The sequence below is a fragment of the Perognathus longimembris genome, chromosome 2 (assembly GCF_023159225.1).
Source record: "Perognathus longimembris pacificus isolate PPM17 chromosome 2, ASM2315922v1, whole genome shotgun sequence".
Taxonomy (NCBI): Eukaryota; Metazoa; Chordata; class Mammalia; order Rodentia; family Heteromyidae; genus Perognathus; species Perognathus longimembris.
Window position 1 is genome coordinate 5,729,844 of NC_063162.1, and position 17,532 is coordinate 5,747,375.

Here is a 17,532-nt window from a genome sequence, read left to right on the forward strand (position 1 = left end):
CTTGCTAGAGAATCCAGTTTGTTCTCATCAATTTTTTCTTTTTTAATATCAGATACTGTACTGTCCTTCGACTTTTTTAAGAAGGAAGTCTGATGGTAATTTTTCCAGGGGCCCAAGCCTTTTTCTCTCCCAGTCAAACATTCTTTCTTTGCAACCAACTAATTTGCATGGCGATGACATTTGTTGCTCCAGTAATTTCATCTGATAATGGCTGGGCTTTGCAAAGCGGATCTGAAAACATATTCCTTAATTATGTGTTGCTAAGCAACGGGAGGGTTTGGTCATAATCACAGATTATCTCCTCCTTGAAGTCGTGGAAAGGTTTTGCTGAAGGAGGACCTGAAAAATTGCCTTCTTTTTCCCTCCCCTTTCTGTTTATTTTTGCAGTGCCTTCTAACAAAAACACTCACTGTTGTTTGGGTGTGGGGTGAAGGTTTTTTATAAGTTGTTTGGAGTGTGACTGTTAGCACACTCTTCTGCAGACCGAAGAATATTGGTTTTGATTTCCCTCTCATGGCGGGCAGCAAGCCAGTGCCAAGGAAGTCTGCAGTCGGAAGCCTGCCAGCAAATGAATTTCTCTGTCAAATGTTCTGTCCCGGAGCCCCAGTTGTCATCTTGGTTCCTGACTCTGCCCTGTAGTGGGGGGGGTTGGCGGAGGGGGAGAAAGGCACTTGCTCCTCCCCTTTCCCGGTTTTGTCAAACCCACAGCCGGGTGGGGATGGTGCTGGGTGCTGGCTCAGGCACTGGTATTCCCAGGAGGGCATTGTTGGAATTAAGCAGAGTCAGGGACCTGAGCCCCACGCCAGCGCCTGCCCCCCCCCCCTCCCCCCCGAGCCCGAACACTCATCTGCAGCACCGAGTTAATGCTGCCATCCCATCTGGGAGAAAGATGGCTCCCTTCCCCCAGACCATCGGGAGAGACGGTGGGGTGTTTATAGCGGCATATTTTTTTGCATGCTTTGGCTGTTTTGGCGTTGGCTTTGTCTTGGGTTTTGCAGGTTCGCGATGGGTTGGTGTTTGCCGGCCCTGTGGCCCCACGGTCAGAGCAATAACAGGAAGGCGGGTCAGGCCAGTGCCCTGGGTTGGTTCCGTCCACCTTCGCTCCCACACTGACTTGGCACGCGTGTCCACGCCTTCCAGCGGGGGTGGTCGGTCCCACGTTGCCACCCACGGCCAGCGTTGCCTGCTGCCACAGTCAGTGAGGCAGCAAGCAGCCATCTTCGTGTCTTGTCTTCCCCAAGGTCATCAGAGCCCTGCCCGCAGAGATCTCCACCCAGGGGCAGAGCCCACGGCGCTGTTCCTCCAGGAACAGGGGTCCCTGCCCCTCTCACTGGGACGTCTTTATTTTCCTTGAGCTGCTTTCTCTTCGTGTACTTGGTCTACAACCAAGGAGTCTTCCTAGCAGAGAGACAGCCCCCCGGGAGTCCTGGGGAGACCCCGGTGGTGACAGTGGTGGATGTCATCCTTGCCATCTAAACCCCTGACGTGTGGGTGACGATTTCTCCCCGGTAGGGCAGTAGGGAACCTTTCAGGGCTGGCAGCCTGTTCCTCGTCACCCTGAGCACGCAAAGCAAGAACTGCCCGGTTTCTTACCAGTGAGTGGAAGACTTCACGCCCCCACTTAGGATCCCCACAGGGAAGCGCCTCTGGCATTTCCCTGTGGGGTCTTTGGTCCATGACGATCTAAGCCTAGCTGTCGGCAACGGTTGCAGGACACACAGGAAAAATTGAGTGGACAGACGTGAGGGCCGGAAAAGAGGAATCCAGAGCACAGGCGGCATTCCCAGTAGAACTGTGTGAGAATGACAGGTGTGTGGATTTCCCCGTGAGCTTTCTAGCATCCACAGGAAAGAGGAAAGTCACGTGAACGATTTGTGTTGGTGGATGTGGAGTGGTGGTTCACACCTGTAATCCTAGCTAGTGGAGAGGTGGATGGAGTAGCAGCAACAAAAGTTAACTGAAGCCTCATTTCAGTCGACAGTCTGAGCAGGAGTGGGGGTTCAGGCTTGTGACCCGGCACTGTGGAAGTAGGGGGTCTTACTCTGGTGGAAAACCTTGTTTGAGCGCTAGGCTTGCTGTTCCCGCCTGTGTTTCGATGTGTTCCGGAGGCAGTGCTTGGTTGCGAACTCAGGGCTTCGTGCTGTCTAGGCGGGTGCCCTACAGCCTTTTATTTTCCAGGCAGGGCGTTGTCTTTTCCTCTAGAAAGCACGGGACAGGGGCTGAAGAACAGGCCTGGGCCTTCCCCAGCACCCCAGGGAGAGCTGCCTCTGTGCTTGGTTCTCCACCAGGGCTGGACTTGCTGCTTGAGGCCCTGCTGGGAAGGCGCAGTATGGAGGGGGGGTGTTCCATCAATGAGTTGGAACTTAGGGCAAGGTGGCAGGAGAGGAGGGGGAGGAGCGTGTTCAGCTACTAAGCTTGTGGGGGTCAGCTGCCTGGAGCTGGGCCCTCAGGGGCCCAAGCCAGGCACGGGCAGCAGAATCTTGTATTTATGGACATTAGACCCTGGGGAGAGCCATGTTGTCCCCTCCTGGGAGGGCAGGTGGGGTCGGTCCACCTCATCGCAACTGGGAAGCCGGGCCGAGCTGCCGGGCTCCCTTCCGCAGGCGTCGGCGGGGCCCCAGGCAGTGGGCGCCGGTCTCGATGTGCTCTTGATCTGCAGCCCGTGTGGACTGGGGCGCTCACTGGCTGCTATTTTCTGTCCTTCGTAACAAAGGCCTTCCTCAGCCTAGGCGGGCATGGCCAAGGCGCCCCCTCATCCTCTGCCAAGCCCTTTTCCTGAGTACTGCAGGTACTCTTAGCACAGATTGGGGTGGATGACCCCTGGCTAGGAAGGGTAATGACCAGAAAGCCGGCGTTGCTGTGGGGAGCGGTTGTGGAGTTCTGTGCCTCTGGTTTGGTTTGGGGTGGGCATGGAGGTGAGGTGTGGTTCTCTTGAGCCTTCGGGGGACAGACCATGGCTCAGGCCTGCTGCCTGCAAGGGCTCAGGGTTGGTCATTGCGATTGCTCCTTGTTGATTTCCATGATTGATGCCTGAGTCTCAATTGTAATGGAAGGAGGGGATGCCCCCCCCAATCACCTGCGCCCCCTACCCCGTCACCTGTGGCCCTGCCCCAGGGCAGGATTCGTGGGCGCCGAGGGCTTTCTAGAATGGCCGCCGTGGGAAGCTCTGGGGCAGAGGTAACTTTCTGGCTTGTCGTCTGAGGTGCTCCCCGCGCCCGCGGCCAGTGCTTGCGGCGGGACAGGGCCGCCCGCCCAGGCACAGGCCGACCTTCCCTGGGTGGCCGTGTCACTGTCACCTCCGTGTCTGAGGGTTGGAGGCGCCGCTGCGGGTGGCCGTTTATTCTGAGGCTGCGCGCTCAGCTCCTGGAGCCAGAAGGGCCTGGAAGGGAGTCCTCGTGACACTTCGTCGCGGTGTGGCCCTGGCGCGTTCAGCTGACCGGGCAGGCCACGGGCACGCGCCCCTGGTCCCAGTCCTGCACCTCCACGCGTGTGCGGCTGTGGGAGCTGACGTGACGTGGTAACTTGGGTGAAATATTGACGGTGTGTCATGGGAAGTGGCTGGCGGCAGGGGCTGCGGGGTCACACCGTTGTGCACAGGTGGGGACACCCCCCCCCCCCCCCGTAATTGCACTCACCACTGCCACGTCAGCTCGTGTCTGATAATGTGGCACGGGGTGTATCTCGCATGGTGGGCACACGGGGTTACACCAGCAGAGGGCGAGGGCCCTTTGAGAGCTGAGTGGAAGTCCAAGGCTCCGACCCCCTGTGGGCAGCTGTCACCTTGGCGCCATCCAGTGGGGGTCGCGGCTGCTCGCACAGCCTGGCCCCTAGTGAGCCTCCGGGTGGGGGTGGGAAGAGCCCGCTCGCCCCGCCATAGCACGGAACCCGGAGAGCTGAGCGCCCTTCTTCCGCGGGGCCCCCGTGTTCTGGAATGCTGCGGTTGGTGAAGTCCCAAGCGTCGTGTCAGCAGCACAATCAGCAGAGGCGTGGGCTGCCGTGGGGAGGGAGCCTGGGGTGCAGGCCTCTCCCCTGGGAGGGGGCCCGTCCGAGGCCCCTGGTACAAGTCCCGAGTTTTGCAGTTGAGTAGTGCCTGGGTGTGGCACGCGTGGCCCCCGTCCTGCCTCACGCCCACGCGCTGGGCCTGGGCCCCGGTTCTAACCTGCAGGCTGTGGGGTTTGAGTGGGGAGCCTTGCTGAGGTGTGGGGCCCAAGGAGGGACGGCCCAGAAGGGACGGGGGTGAGGTGTGGGGTGCCCCTAACCCAGGCCTGCAGGCTTCGTGACCCCCGAGTGTGAGGCTCGGTCCTCGGGGCCAGGCTGAGTGTCCGCTCAGGTCCCCGGAGGGCGCTGAGTTGGGCAGAAGGCGGCCAGAACAGCACCCCTCCCCCTTGGGGGCCCGGTTCTCCCCCCTTGTCGTGGGTGCCCAGGGCTGGGTGCGCCATGGGAAGGTGAGCGCGGGGGGCAGGGGGGGCGACAGGTGTGTGTGGCACTGTCACTGCGCACTGCGATTGACCCTGGCACTTTGAGACTTACCTAGCCTTTGTATGCAGGGGCTGGAGCTCTTTCCCCACCGCCCCTCGGGTTGTGGGGAACTCTTGGTAACCGATTTGCCTCGGGCTTTCTTCTCCCCTGCTGATGCCCCAAGCTGTGGAGAAAATGGAGCATTCCAGTCAGGCCGTCCCTGAGAGCATCCTCTACCTTTGGTCGCTCATGCATGGGGCCTGATGCCGGGGGCCACTTCCCGTTTTCTGGTGGTTTCTTGGAGATAGTCTCACAGACTTTGCTGCCCCGCCTGGCTTTGAACCACGATCCTCAGACCCCACCCTCCTAGGTAGCTAAGATGACAGGCATGAGGCACCCGCGCCCAGCTCACGTGCTATCTCGGATGCACCTTCCCCTGCGTTCTAGCACTCCAGAAAGCCTGGCCCGCCCTCTGGCACTTGCCCTTGGATTGAGGTGCTCATATAAGGCACACTGGGACAGCAAGGGAGGAGGACAGCCTGCCCCCCCCCCAACCCGTGGGGGGGACTGCTTCCGCCTGCAGCCCCACTCGAGGGCTCTTTGTGGTGGAATCTCCCCGCCCATCCTCACTTGCAGTCCTCCCCCCCCCCCCCACCTGTGTGCAGCAAGTCCCTCCAGCCACTCCACTTCCTGCCTTGCTACAAAGCTTGTACAGCTGGAAGCAAACCTTTGCTAGCTTAGTCTCGGGCACTTAGGGCCTAACTTCCATTGAGGGGGTCGACCGAGGTTGGGTGTCACAGAGGAGAAAGGCCACCGACGTCGGGGAGGGGAGTGGTCGCTAGGCAACCCAGTTTGTTACCCAGGTAACAACAGATCTCTCAGCCAGGCTCGGGTGGCTCTCGATTCCCGCCTGTGCACGCCATCTCCCGCCTCCACGCCCGGCACGGTCACGCGGGATGTGGGGAAGTTCCTGCCTGCAGCTCACCACCTGTCCTCTTGGGGGACTGGCTTCTTAGCGGAAGGGAAGAGCCGGGATAGGAGTGGGTGCCTCGATTCCTTAGGTGTATCCTTGTTCCCCCATCTCCTCTGGGCCCGTTGAGGGTCGGGTTGAGGGAGTGTCAGGGCCCCTCTGTCGCTTCCTCTTAGCACCAACCTGTGAGCGAGCAGGTGTGCAAGGCCGAGGCTCACCAGCCCCCCACACCCATCCTCCTCCACTGCCCGCCTCAGTATCTGAGGGCCTGTCCTGCCCCTCCCTCCCCTGCCCTTGGCCCCGCCTCCCCGCGGGCCTCTTCTCCCCTCCAGGCGGGGGTTCGCGCTCCCGGAGGGATCTGGTGGTCACGAAAGCAGGGAGGCCGGGCTGTGCTCGCTGCCGGGAGGGGGGCTGCCATCTCAGGCCCCCGCAGTCCCCCAGTCCCGGGCGTGCGTGGTCTGGAGGTCGTGGCAGCCGCGCCGTCACGCCACTGTGCTGTTGATTCATTAGGAGGCCGCTTGACGACATCCGGGAGGTGGAGGCGGGTTTCCAGAGCAGCGCAGCCACCCAGATGTTTTCTTTGGGTTTCTGGGTTGAAAGAGCTTCTCCCAGAGCACGCCGTCTGGGAGCACATGCACACGCCCATCACTGGGAGATGAGGGCCGGGGCCGCTCCCCGGTGCTCCCCAGAACACAGGCCCAGCCTCTGAGGACCTTGGGCGTTCCCGCACACATCTGCCCTGGCCGCCCCGCGCCCGTTCCAAGCCGAGCCTCCCTCCGCAGGTATCCGACCCCAGATCATGAACGGCCCCCTGCACCCCCGCCCCCTGGTGGCCCTGCTGGACGGCAGAGACTGCACGGTGGAGATGCCCATCCTGAAGGACCTGGCCACCGTGGCCTTCTGCGACGCGCAGTCCACTCAGGAAATCCACGAGAAGGTGGGCCGCCCCTGTCCCGGCTGGCACCCCAATATCCCCATCCCGTGACCTCCCCAACGGTCGCCTGTCCTGCCGTCCCCAAGGCCTCTGACCAGTCTGCCTCCTGCACAGGTGTTAAACGAGGCTGTGGGGGCCATGATGTACCACACCATCACGCTCACCCGGGAGGACCTCGAGAAGTTCAAGGCCCTCCGGGTCATCGTGCGCATCGGCAGCGGCTATGACAACGTGGACATCAAGGCCGCCGGCGAGCTTGGTGAGTGCAGGCCGGCCCGGCGCCACTGTCCACAGCCGCGGGCCCCTCCCCACGCGGGGACACACGGCCGCGCGTCAGCCCATACCCCCCCACCCCGCCGCAGTCGGGAGAGGCCCCGTGTCGGGGGTCTGCACGTGGCAGAACAGTGCGGGCCCGCCTGGCTTCCTCTCACCCACGAGCACCCCCCGGTGTCTTGGGGAGCAGGGGGAGGTCCGGCCCCTTGCCCTTGGACCCCCCCTGCTCTCCACCAGCCCGAGGCTGCCGCCCGTGGTGCAGCGGTGCAGCGGCCCAGGCAGGAGGCGCGGCCAGCTGCTGCCACCCCGGGCGGGGACGGGCACTGCGGGGGGCCGCGGCAGGACTCCCCCCCGCTCCACGTGGTCTTTCCTTGGGAATTTTTCATTCTAAGTTTCCAGTTGCCCACTCCATAAACTCGTGTCCTCCTGCTTCATTCAGCCTCTGCTGCAGAGGGTTGGCGTGACCGGTGTGTGTCACCACGCCCAGATTATTGTTGGATTTAAAACCAAAAACAAACCCACAACAATTGGACTTTTTCATCCAACTCTAAAGTGTAACAGACAAGAAGCCATCTCTGATCACACCTGGCTCCATGGGGGGAGGAAGATGCCCTGGGCGCGGTCTAGTTTGCAGAGTCCAGTCATTCAGGGAGCCCTTCTACCCCCGACGTCCTGCCCGGGTGAGGCTGAGGGCTCTGGTGCCTCGGGTCAGCGAGGCTGAGGAATTAGCTGCGCGGGTGTGGGTGCGGGGATGGACTTGAGCACCAGAGCCGGTGGCTGAGCACTGCCCGGACCCGCACCCCGCGACGGGCTCCTCACCGCCCTGTCCTCCGCAGGCATCGCCGTGTGCAACATCCCGTCGGCAGCCGTGGAGGAGACCGCCGACTCCACCGTCTGCCACATCCTCAACCTGTACCGGAGGAACACGTGGCTGTACCAGGCGCTGCGGGAAGGCACGCGGGTGCAGAGCGTGGAGCAGATCCGCGAGGTGGCCTCGGGAGCGGCCCGGATCCGCGGCGAGACGCTGGGCCTCATCGGCTTCGGTGGGTGCCTCTGGGCCCGCGTCCTGGGAGGCCAGGTTCGCCTGGGCAGCGGGCGGCACATCGCCGCCCCTCGCCGGCGCCGCTGGGCGGGCCTGGGGCTGGGGCTGTGTGGCCGGAGGGCGGCAGGCAGGCACCTTGGGAAGGTCCTCGGTGTTAGCGCAGGGCTGCCGTGCGGATCCCCACGGGAGACCTGAAGGTTTCGAGGAGGAAGATGCCAGAAGCCGCTGGCCCCCGTGTTTTACACCTGTCCACACCTGTCCTCGGGTCCCCCGGGTTTCGGAGGAAATGTGAGCGCTGCAGCGCCCTCTGCTGGCCATCCCTAGAACACCATCCACCTGTCAGCCCCTGGTGTGGCCGGGGCTGGCAGAGCAGAGTAGCTGCTCATGTCAGCCTCTTCTGAGTCTCGTCACCCCAGCGGCTTGGTTGCTGAACTTTCTTGGGCTGCGCCGCACCGTCCAGCTTTCGAAGCCCGCTGGTCTGTCCTGGGCTTCAGCGGGGCTTCCTGTGGAGCGCCAGCCCCCTCCCCCACTGCCTCCCAGGTCCACCATGGCCTGCCGCCATTCCTCCATAACCGCCTAGGACTGTTTATGGCACAGGAAAGGCACGGCCCCAGAATGCCCAGTTCGTGCCACAGCCTGTTAGGGTCCCAGTCTTCCCTTGGGGCAGCCCCCGCTGGACACACGGCTCCAGCTGTCCATCTGAGCAGCTCCTGGAGGCCACTGCTCCAAGGGAGGCTAACTCGAGGTGAGACACAGTGGCACAAAGGCAGCCAGTGGCAGCAAGACACAGATGTGGGTTCTGGTGGCTTTTCAGGGCCTGAGATATTTTGACAGTAGATCAGAAAATCTATGGCTAGAGTTGAGTGACATGAAGGTGGATGTGTGAAATGTTGGGACACCCAGACCGGTCGCCATGGTATCTGTTGCTCTGGCCCGGCTGCCCAGGGCAGGGGGGTTGGTACGTACTCTGGCTGCCATGGTTGTTGCCTCCTGCCCCACCTAGCCCTGTGCACTCCTCCATCCCACTTGGAGTGCACCCAGCTCTGCTTAGCTCTGGCCGTGTGGCACTCATGATAAGGTGGTGACCCACTAGGACACCGCACCTGTCCCTTTGGCCGGAATGGCTCTATAGGACCCTTGCCTTAAAGCCATGCCATCAACTCAGTGCTGTGCAGTGAGACCAAGCTCCGGGGGAGGGGCAGGTTAACAGCTGCTGCTCCGTGGACCCCGACTTGCTGACTGGAGTGTCTTCCCTGCTCGTGGGAACAGGCTGTAATACAGTGGTAGCAGGCCATCTGTTGTCACCCTGAAAGCCGCTCCGCGCAGTAGGTGCCTGCCAGGGTCCCCGGCTTTGTACGCGGGGTGTGGTGTGGCAGCGTCGTGGCTTGGTAGTGCAGGCTGCGGGCACCAGGCGCACGGTTGCCAGTCAGATGGCAACTATCAAACCAGCATGCCGGAAGCTGGGGCCTCAGATGGAAAGCTAGGAGGACCATGACGCTCTGCCTTCCGGCTCTAGTACTGGCACCGTAGAGGAAGGAGGGAGGGAGGACTGGGTGGATCTGCGGGCTAGTTGCAGGGGGTGGGGCGTGAGGGTTCTGGGAACATTCTGATTGGTTAGGCTGGCCTGCTGCGGGCCGCAGGGTGGTGTGGGGTTGGTGGGCTCACACAGGGCGGGCCTGGGGACACCTCACTCACCCGCACGTTCTGTCTCTGCACAGGTCGCACAGGGCAGGCAGTTGCTGTTCGAGCCAAGGCTTTTGGATTCAGCGTCATATTTTATGACCCCTACTTGCAGGACGGCATAGAGCGGTCTTTGGGCGTGCAGAGGGTCTACACCCTGCAGGACCTGCTGTATCAGAGCGACTGTGTTTCCCTGCACTGCAATCTCAACGAACATAACCACCACCTCATCAATGACTTTACCATCAAGCAGGTAACCAAACCAGACGTCCTCAGACCCCTAGAAGCCTCTGCTGGAGGTGGCGACACCTGTTGGTCTGCAACCCAAGGGGCTAGAAAATGGTTCCTTGACCCAACGGAGCCCAGGGAAGAACTGCTAGGGCCCAGTGGGCTCCCGTGGGGCAGGCAGGCCTCCAAGAGCACAAGGCGCATGACGGACCGCCAGCCCTCCTAGTCCTCAAGCCGTCAAGAATTGCTCACTAGCTGGGTGCTGGTGGCTCACCCGTCATCCTAGCTACTCAGGAGGCTGAGATCTGAGGACTGAAGTTCAAAGCCAGCCCAGGCAGCAAAGTCCATGAAGCCCTTCCAGAAGTGGCCCTGTGGCTCCAAGTGGTAGAGCCTTGAGCTGAAGGGCTCAGGGACAGCACCCGGGCCCGACGTTCAAGCACTATGACCGGCTTGTAAGGTGGTTCTTGCTGCCACACACTGGCAGCTCCGGGCTGTTAAACCCGCCTCCCGTGAGGACGAAGCAGGGCACTGGCCTTGAGCACGGAGTCTCAGTGACAGCACCCAGGCCCTGAGTTGAAGCCCTAGTTGCAAAAATTCCTACTCCCTTTTCCCAAAGTGGCCAGCTAGACTCCGGGTGCGCAGCTTTCCTCCTAGCCTGGGGTTCCGGCTGCTGCTGAGCGCGGGCGGTAACCAGCTTCTCCTTCCTTCCCTAGATGAGGCAGGGGGCGTTCCTGGTGAACGCAGCCCGCGGTGGCCTGGTGGATGAGAAAGCCTTAGCCCAGGCCCTCAAGGAGGGCAGGATACGAGGCGCGGCCCTGGACGTGCACGAATCGGAGCCCTTTAGGTGAGTGTTGGGCGGGACCGCCTGTAGCCTCCTGCCAGTGACCTGATTCTCCTGCCTTCAACTTCACTCACTCTGTACTCTGTTCTGGAAGACTACAATACCCTTCATTGTAAGTGGGCCAAACGTGAATGGTGGTAGTCGTCGGGAGTTCATCGTTGACACTCTGACACACTTGGCTCTTCCCTTGCTGTCACCCATCCCCAACTCCGCTGCTCCCAGCCCTGAAGAAACAACTCGCTTCTCCCCAGCTCTAGTGACATAGCCAAAAGTTCCCCTTGACAGTTTCCCTTGACAGTTTGCAGCACGTCCCTGTTAAACTTTTCCCACTCACTAAGTCCTTTCCGTTTCCCTAGCTTTGCCCAGGGTCCGCTCAAAGACGCGCCAAATCTCATCTGTACCCCCCACACGGCCTGGTACAGTGAGCAGGCCTCCCTAGAGATGAGGGAAGCAGCCGCCACGGAGATCCGCCGAGCCATCACAGGTGAGCTGCGCCTCTGAGCCCGCAGGTGACAGGTGGGTGCGGGGGGGGGGGGGGGCAAGGTAACTAAATTCTGTGCAAGTCAGGCTCAGTGTCTATATAAGCCCGGAACCATCTATTTCAGAGAGCCTAACATGGCAGGCAGAGAGGAGCACTGTCTGTCCCCCTCCAGAAGCCCCCAAGGATGATGCTAAACTCACTGTGACCATTTACTCTAGGTCGCATCCCAGAAAGCTTAAGAAACTGTGTCAACAAGGAATTCTTTGTCACATCAGCTCCTTGGTCAGTAATAGACCAGCAAGCAATTCATCCCGAGCTCAATGGTGCCACATACAGGTGAGAAGAGGAACTGACGGCTGGGACCACCAGCCGCTTGCCCTTGGGGAGAGAGGGAGTGTGGGAGGTGTACAGTGCCTGGAGGAAAGGAGGCCCTCGGCTTTATGACATGGGGATCCTGTACATTCTCTCACCTCGTCCAATGTTGAATTTCATAGAATAAACATGGTTTTCTAAAATCTTTCCTGTTGTGAAAGCAACAGTCTCTTAAACTCACCAATCTGTCTGAGCCCTCTTGAGTGCCGGCATTATAGGCGGGCAGCACCGTGCCAGCAAGTTCCTGCTTAGAAAGGGCCTAGGGGTTGAGACTAGACGGCTCGCCTGGCATGCAGACGCCAGCACGCCCTAGCTGCACTGGCCCCACGCTACAAGCCGCCTTTCCCTGTGCAGCCACTGGGAAATCAGGTTTCAGGGAGCAAAAGTAGCAATCGGATCTTCTAGAAAGCCTCTGGCAAGAGTGTTAGAGCAGCCAGGGGCAATGCCTTGTCCACTGGAAAGATGGACAGAAGAACTGTTGCGGTTGGAAGAGACCTTATGGATGAGTGGGGTACACTGATTTCTCCTGGGGAAATAAATCTCCATGCTGTAAAAAATGCTTTCGTTATTTCATCCCAAGACTTCCTGCATTCACGCTTGGGACCCACCTCACTCTCAAAAGGCTTAGTATCGAATAGGATGCTTAGAATCATCTCTGGTCTCCACCCATTTGGTACCTGAAGCTCCTCCTCCTCCTCCCAACTGTGACAGCTAAGAAAATGTCTCCAGATATTCGGCCCTAACTACTGTGTGCTGATTGGGCCTCACTAATGTAAGTTCTGGAGAAGCTAGACATTCACTGCAGACCCGAACCCCGTCTGGCTCCCTCGGCCAGGGCTGCCGCTGTCACCGCCTCAGTCAATTTTGTCCTGCCCTGTGCACACTGCAATCAGTGCTCCGAGTGGCGTGTGCTTGGGGGCCTCGTGAGCTCCGCACGGCCAAGGCAGACGCCGCGTCCGCACACAGGGCAGGGAGCGCGCAACCAACTGCCCGAGCTTGTGAAGTGACCACAAGCCTTTCTCACAGTTGTCCTGGAAACAGGGTGCTGGCAGGGCTAGCTTCTGAGGACTTTGACTTCCCACTCACAATGAGGGGCCACACACCAACTTGGGGTTCACCTCGGTTTCTCCTAGCTCTGTTTCCTTACACCTTGGGGATTAGGATTTGAATGTAAGAATTTGAGAATGATTCGGTTCACTAACAGCCACCCTTAGAAACCATAGGCCCAGCCTAACTGCTGAACCCAGAGAATCCAGTAAACGACATAGTACCTCGCAGACAGACAGGCGCCATTCGCCGTCGCCCTCCTGTCTAAAAGCCACAGTTAGCGTCCCACCGGCGGTGTACGAGGCGCCAGACTTTCTCCTTGCTCTGGGCACCCGGGTACTCCATAGTCGCTTGGCTCCTCCGCGCCCCCGGCTGACGAGCCCTTGTTCCCTGTGTTCCCAGGTATCCGCCGGGCATCGTGGGTGTGGCCCCGGGAGGACTCCCCGCAGCCATGGAAGGGATCATCCCCGGAGGCATCCCGGTGACTCACAACCTCCCCACGGTGGCCCACCCCTCCCAGGCGCCCTCTCCCAACCAGCCCACAAAACACGGGGACAATCGAGAGCACCCCAACGAGCAATAGCAGACAGTGCCGAAGAAACCACTCATAAACTTGGGACCAAGAGACAGTGGCGAACGGATGAACTGAGAGAAGGAGCTTGAGTCTTTCTAACTGAACCCTGGACGTATGCGTCGTCCACGCTGCAGTGTTAAAGCTACAGGAGCTGAAAACAAGATGGCGTCCGCTCCGGAAGCGCCGAAAGACGAGGACAGGACTTATTAACGACCAACTTCTGTTATTGTGTGTTAAGTTTTTCATCTGTGCATCCAATCACAAAGAATAAATAGAGCTTTTTCCTTTATCAGTCCCCTGGGCACAGCAGGTCCTGAGCAACTTGCTCTAGAATGTTGCATCAAAAGTTCCAAACATGAAAATAAAAGTATTGAGAGGAACACACACATATACCCCCCCCCCCCCAAACCTGGACTCAAGCCCCTCGGTTTCCAGGGGCTCTCTTACCTCTTTTTGCTAATAGGAAGATTGAGTTAATACGGAATGGGGGAAACTGCCTGTGTCGGACATCGGCACGCACAGGACGAAGCCAGTACAGGCTCGTGCGCGGAAGTGTCTCCCATCTGAACTGCATAGTGAGCGGGCAAGCTGGTTGTAAGTTCAGTAATACCCTCTGATGATGCAAAAAAAAAAAAAAAAAAGAGAGAAAAAGAAAAAAATATTAAGTTTCACAAGCTGTTTGTACTCAAATATATTTTCTCAGTTTCAGATCCTCAGCTATTTTATTGAGTGGGAAGTCTTGAGCTGCTAAGAGTTCAAGAATAATGTTGCATTTCCTTATGTCTCAGGAAACACTTTTTATGGTAACTTGTCAGATTGTCTATGAACAAACCCACTTTTTTAGACATTGATAAATTCTTTTCTTCACGTGATATTTTATACAAGAACACTTCAGATGTGTTATTAGATGTGACTGATTTTAACAAATCCTATTAGATTTGTATCAACTAGTTACATGTTCTATTCATAGTCTTTTGTGAATCATTGCCTTTTTGTTTAAAAAAGATGGCCTATTTTGAGCCTTTGTATAGGTACATTCCTGTTTTTGTGACAAAAGAAAAACTTTAAAACTGTCCCAAACAGAAAAAAATAATGGCTATCAGAAGTATGTTTTGTTTTAGTGTGAGTTACGGTTACTGTATTTGTTTATTGTAAAGGTGGACATTTAGCGTTCAGTGCAGTTTTCAATAAAAAGTAATTAAAATTTGTTAAGTTCTGAAATTCAAGTACATCTCACCAGTGTAAACGCTCCCTGCTTGAGATGTCTGAAGAAACTGCATTGCCAATTAACCGATTTCCCACGCCAGGTTGCTACCTGCCCAGCCCACGACCAGATTCAAGAATGCTGAATGTGTTTAGAAAACCAAGACCTTACACTAGTCTAATGGTGCCGCCCTCAGCCACAGCCAACCTGTGGGATTTTAGTTTGCCCAAATATGTAAACACAGGAAAAGCCAAAAAACTTGTGACATTTACGAATAGCCATTCCCATGTCCATTTAAAATTGCATCGCGCTCCCTCTGAGCCTCTTCCTCCCTGCCCATTAACAGTGTTGCAAAGCAGCAGGCTGCTGGACCTTGTGTCTTGCTCATTTCCAGTGGCAGCCCCACCCCAACTGCCATGAAAAGTACCAGGAAGCAGAAATGTAATTTAGTGTTCTCTGCCTAGCCACTTTGTCAATGGCCCCAACCGTGCACACGTGGAAGTAGAATGGAAAATAGAAAACAGCGGGTCTGAATCCATGGTTTGCCTGGGTTGTGTTTAATTAGATCTTGGTTGCTCCAGCAGCCCTTTGGAAGTTCTATAAATTGACTCCAAAGAAAAAACAGATGAAAACAGAAAAGACCATACAAGTGCACACAGTGTTGCTATAATGCCATCTACAACACCCAGCTACCTTTGACAAAGGACATACTCTATCTTGGAGTAATAATTATGGCCATTTAATAGTTCAAGAGCTTAAAATAGCATTTGATTTTACCAAAATTTTAGCCTTTTAACAACCACTTTGTCTGCTGTGAAGCCATCTAAAACCCCATTGCTGAAGCCTAGGAACTGTCAAGTGGCCAGAGCCACCAGACCTTAGAGGGGAAGGGACAGGGCACCACACAGAACAGAGCTCAGTTGCCAAGGCTGTGTGACTGGACAGCACTTCTGTGTGACACAAACCCAAGACCAGACCGCTCATCCTGTCTGGCATTTCTCTTTGGCCTCTCCACTTAGGAAGGTGGGTTTCACTAGGGGAACTTCCTCCCCTCACCTCCCACCCTCCCAATGAGAGGAATGCTATGGTAAGCAGTCACAGCATCACACTGAATCTGTAGGAGGACCATAGCACCCCTGCACTGAGGCCCATCTATCTGCATGGACTGGCTGCAAATGGCTTCCCTGCAGTTTGAGCATGGAGCAGAAATCATCCCTTCTTCCTGGGGACACATTTTCAGAGTATCCACAGGGGAGAAAGAGCTGACATGACAGCTTGTGGACATTTCTGGGGTTTTTGTATTCCAGCAAGAAATTTGACGTACACATTTCATGACCATCTAAAAAGAAGCAAATGAAAGTTCACAGCCTTTCATCAAAGGGGCATGGGACTGTGTGTCTTGCAAGTCCCTTGACACTAAAATCTCCCACAAAGTGCTTAGGTGAACACAAAGTCAGTCGTCATATTCCTGAGATAGGTCAGAAATCTACCCAGTGATGAATGTATACCTGAAGCGGTCTGATTTTGTTTAAATAGGAATAACTACAACAAACCAGCATGCAAAAATTCTCAGTCTACACCAAAGTTCATCATAGAAAATACACTGACCACCTCCATTCAATCCATTTTCAAATTCTTTATTCTGTACTGAACTGGCATTCCCAATCCGCCTGAGCAAAGGGTCACCCTGCTGACAGCACGTGCTTAGAGCAGAGGTGATAAGAGGAGAAAGGAAGAGCCCAAGGCCCTCTGCCTGGTAATCTGGGAGCAGAACGCTGTCAGCGGGGTCCACAGGAGCAAATCGCACACAATCTAGTCCGTGACAAGCCAGCCGGCTCCCTCCCCGTCCAGGGAGATGCAGTGGACCTCTGCCCAGAGTCTGGCCCCTTATTTTAGGGCACTCTTCCAAATAAATATCTAAATACTAAGGGGGGAATTAGAGAACTTAAAAGCAACAGGAAGCCAAGACCTCTTCAATACAAAGAGGTAAAGTATATACGAAGTTCATTCAATTTTTTTTTTAAATCAGCTTTTCCTGTAGTTCCTAAAAGATTTGATTGGGCACATACTATTAAAATAAAAAGCTTGTTTATTTTATGTTTTGGTGTGGGTAATTTGTAGTTTCCACATCGCTGAGAGTTCATGTAAATTAGATCTTGTAAGGTGAAAGGAAAATGCCAGGTCTATTGAAGAGATTATCTCAAAGGACTAAAGAGTTGTCTGCCATGTGCTTTGTTTTTTTGTTAGTGCCCATGCTGAAAAAAATTCTCAATATGGAGATGCTGGTACAATTTTTCCTATTTCACAATTTCTTACACAACCACATGCGTTACATTATAGACAGATTTACAATTTCAAAGGGGGGAAAAAAAGGTCTGTCAATAAAATTAGGTTTTGGGGTGGTTTTTTTGTTGTTTTTTTTTTCTTTTTTTTTTTTTTTTAAAACAAATTGTAGTTCAACCCAAGTTCTCTGTCTCCTCATGCAGCAGATGCATTAATTATCTCCACTGGGTGTGGACCAGAAAAATAACTGAGCAGATCCTACTGGGTCTGGTTCTTTCCACACCGTGCACTCTGCTTGGAGCACCGCGCTAACCGCGGCCACACAGATCTGATGCCCTGCTCTGCTTCCTTGCTGGCCTTCACTCATCTTCATCATCCTCGTCTTCCTCCCCGTCAGACAGGGACGTGCACGGCCGAATCTGTCTGTAGCGATCGAGCCACTTCTCTACCATCTGCGTGACCAGGGGGTGGTTCCGCCGCCCCGAGCTCTTCTGCATGGCGACCAGCACGCCGCCTTCCGTCACGCAGCAGTCCAGCCACTCGCGGAGCAGCTTCTCCTGCTGCTCCTCGTTACCTAGCTTTTAGAGGAGCATGGACGAGAGAAAAGAACGCCCAGGTCAGGTGTGAGAACGGCCTGCAACCGGTCCTTAGTGTTCCCGCAGGATAGCAAACTAACCGCTTAAAATTGAAACCCAGTTTTCTCTTGTTAAAATCAATGTACAAATTAAAAGATAATTTAAGGTGATAACAAAAACGTGGGGGGTTGCCCCCTCAAAAAAAAAGGCAAAGTCACAGCTTCAAGAAGGTAAGTTTATCAGGTAAATGATCTACAGGCTAAAATTGTACAAGCTACGGTCTCTGAATTTTTCCCAATGTTGTGATCACGAACATTTTATGAATATGCTACAATACTGAATAAAAGAGCGATACTTTTGTAAGAACTTGGCTGCACATGTTCTTTGTTTGCTGTCCCTGTCCCTCGGGGTAGCCAGGCCGGCTGCTGGCTTCCGGCTGGCCCCTCGGGAGCCAGCGTGGCCTCCGCCATTCCCTGGAGGCCGAAGCCTTGGCGGTTCTTGGGCACAGCGGCTGCATTGCCCGCCCGCGGGGGTCCTGGCCCTCACCGCCCTATTTGACCCCTTAGTCCT

The 17,532-nt window shown here is 56.2% G+C and overlaps 2 protein-coding genes across 7 annotated transcripts in view; one reads left to right on the forward strand and one right to left on the reverse strand.

Annotated features, from left to right (window-relative positions):
• Window positions 1–14,112, forward strand: part of Ctbp2 (C-terminal binding protein 2) — a 115,404-nt gene extending 101,292 nt beyond the window's left edge. For all 4 annotated transcript variants that reach the window (XM_048338055.1, XM_048338053.1, XM_048338054.1 and 1 more), the window contains 8 exons: window positions 6,211–6,365; window positions 6,477–6,621; window positions 7,472–7,678; window positions 9,396–9,610; window positions 10,299–10,429; window positions 10,783–10,910; window positions 11,126–11,243; window positions 12,729–14,112. In XM_048338055.1, coding sequence (XP_048194012.1) covers window positions 6,228–6,365; window positions 6,477–6,621; window positions 7,472–7,678; window positions 9,396–9,610; window positions 10,299–10,429; window positions 10,783–10,910; window positions 11,126–11,243; window positions 12,729–12,909 — 1,263 coding nt within the window. In that variant the 5' untranslated portion in view covers window positions 6,211–6,227 and the 3' untranslated portion in view covers window positions 12,910–14,112. The remainder of the gene's footprint in view (window positions 1–6,210; window positions 6,366–6,476; window positions 6,622–7,471; window positions 7,679–9,395; window positions 9,611–10,298; window positions 10,430–10,782; window positions 10,911–11,125; window positions 11,244–12,728) is intronic.
• A 528-nt stretch (window positions 14,113–14,640) lies between these two features.
• The window catches only part of Zranb1 (zinc finger RANBP2-type containing 1), a 63,191-nt gene continuing 60,299 nt past the window's right edge, over window positions 14,641–17,532 (reverse strand). For 2 of the 3 annotated variants that reach the window (XM_048338051.1, XM_048338050.1), the window contains one exon: window positions 14,641–16,965. In XM_048338051.1, the coding sequence (XP_048194008.1) occupies window positions 16,747–16,965 (219 nt within the window). In that variant the 3' untranslated portion in view covers window positions 14,641–16,746. The remainder of the gene's footprint in view (window positions 16,966–17,532) is intronic. The other variant, XM_048338052.1, reaches the window with a different exon arrangement.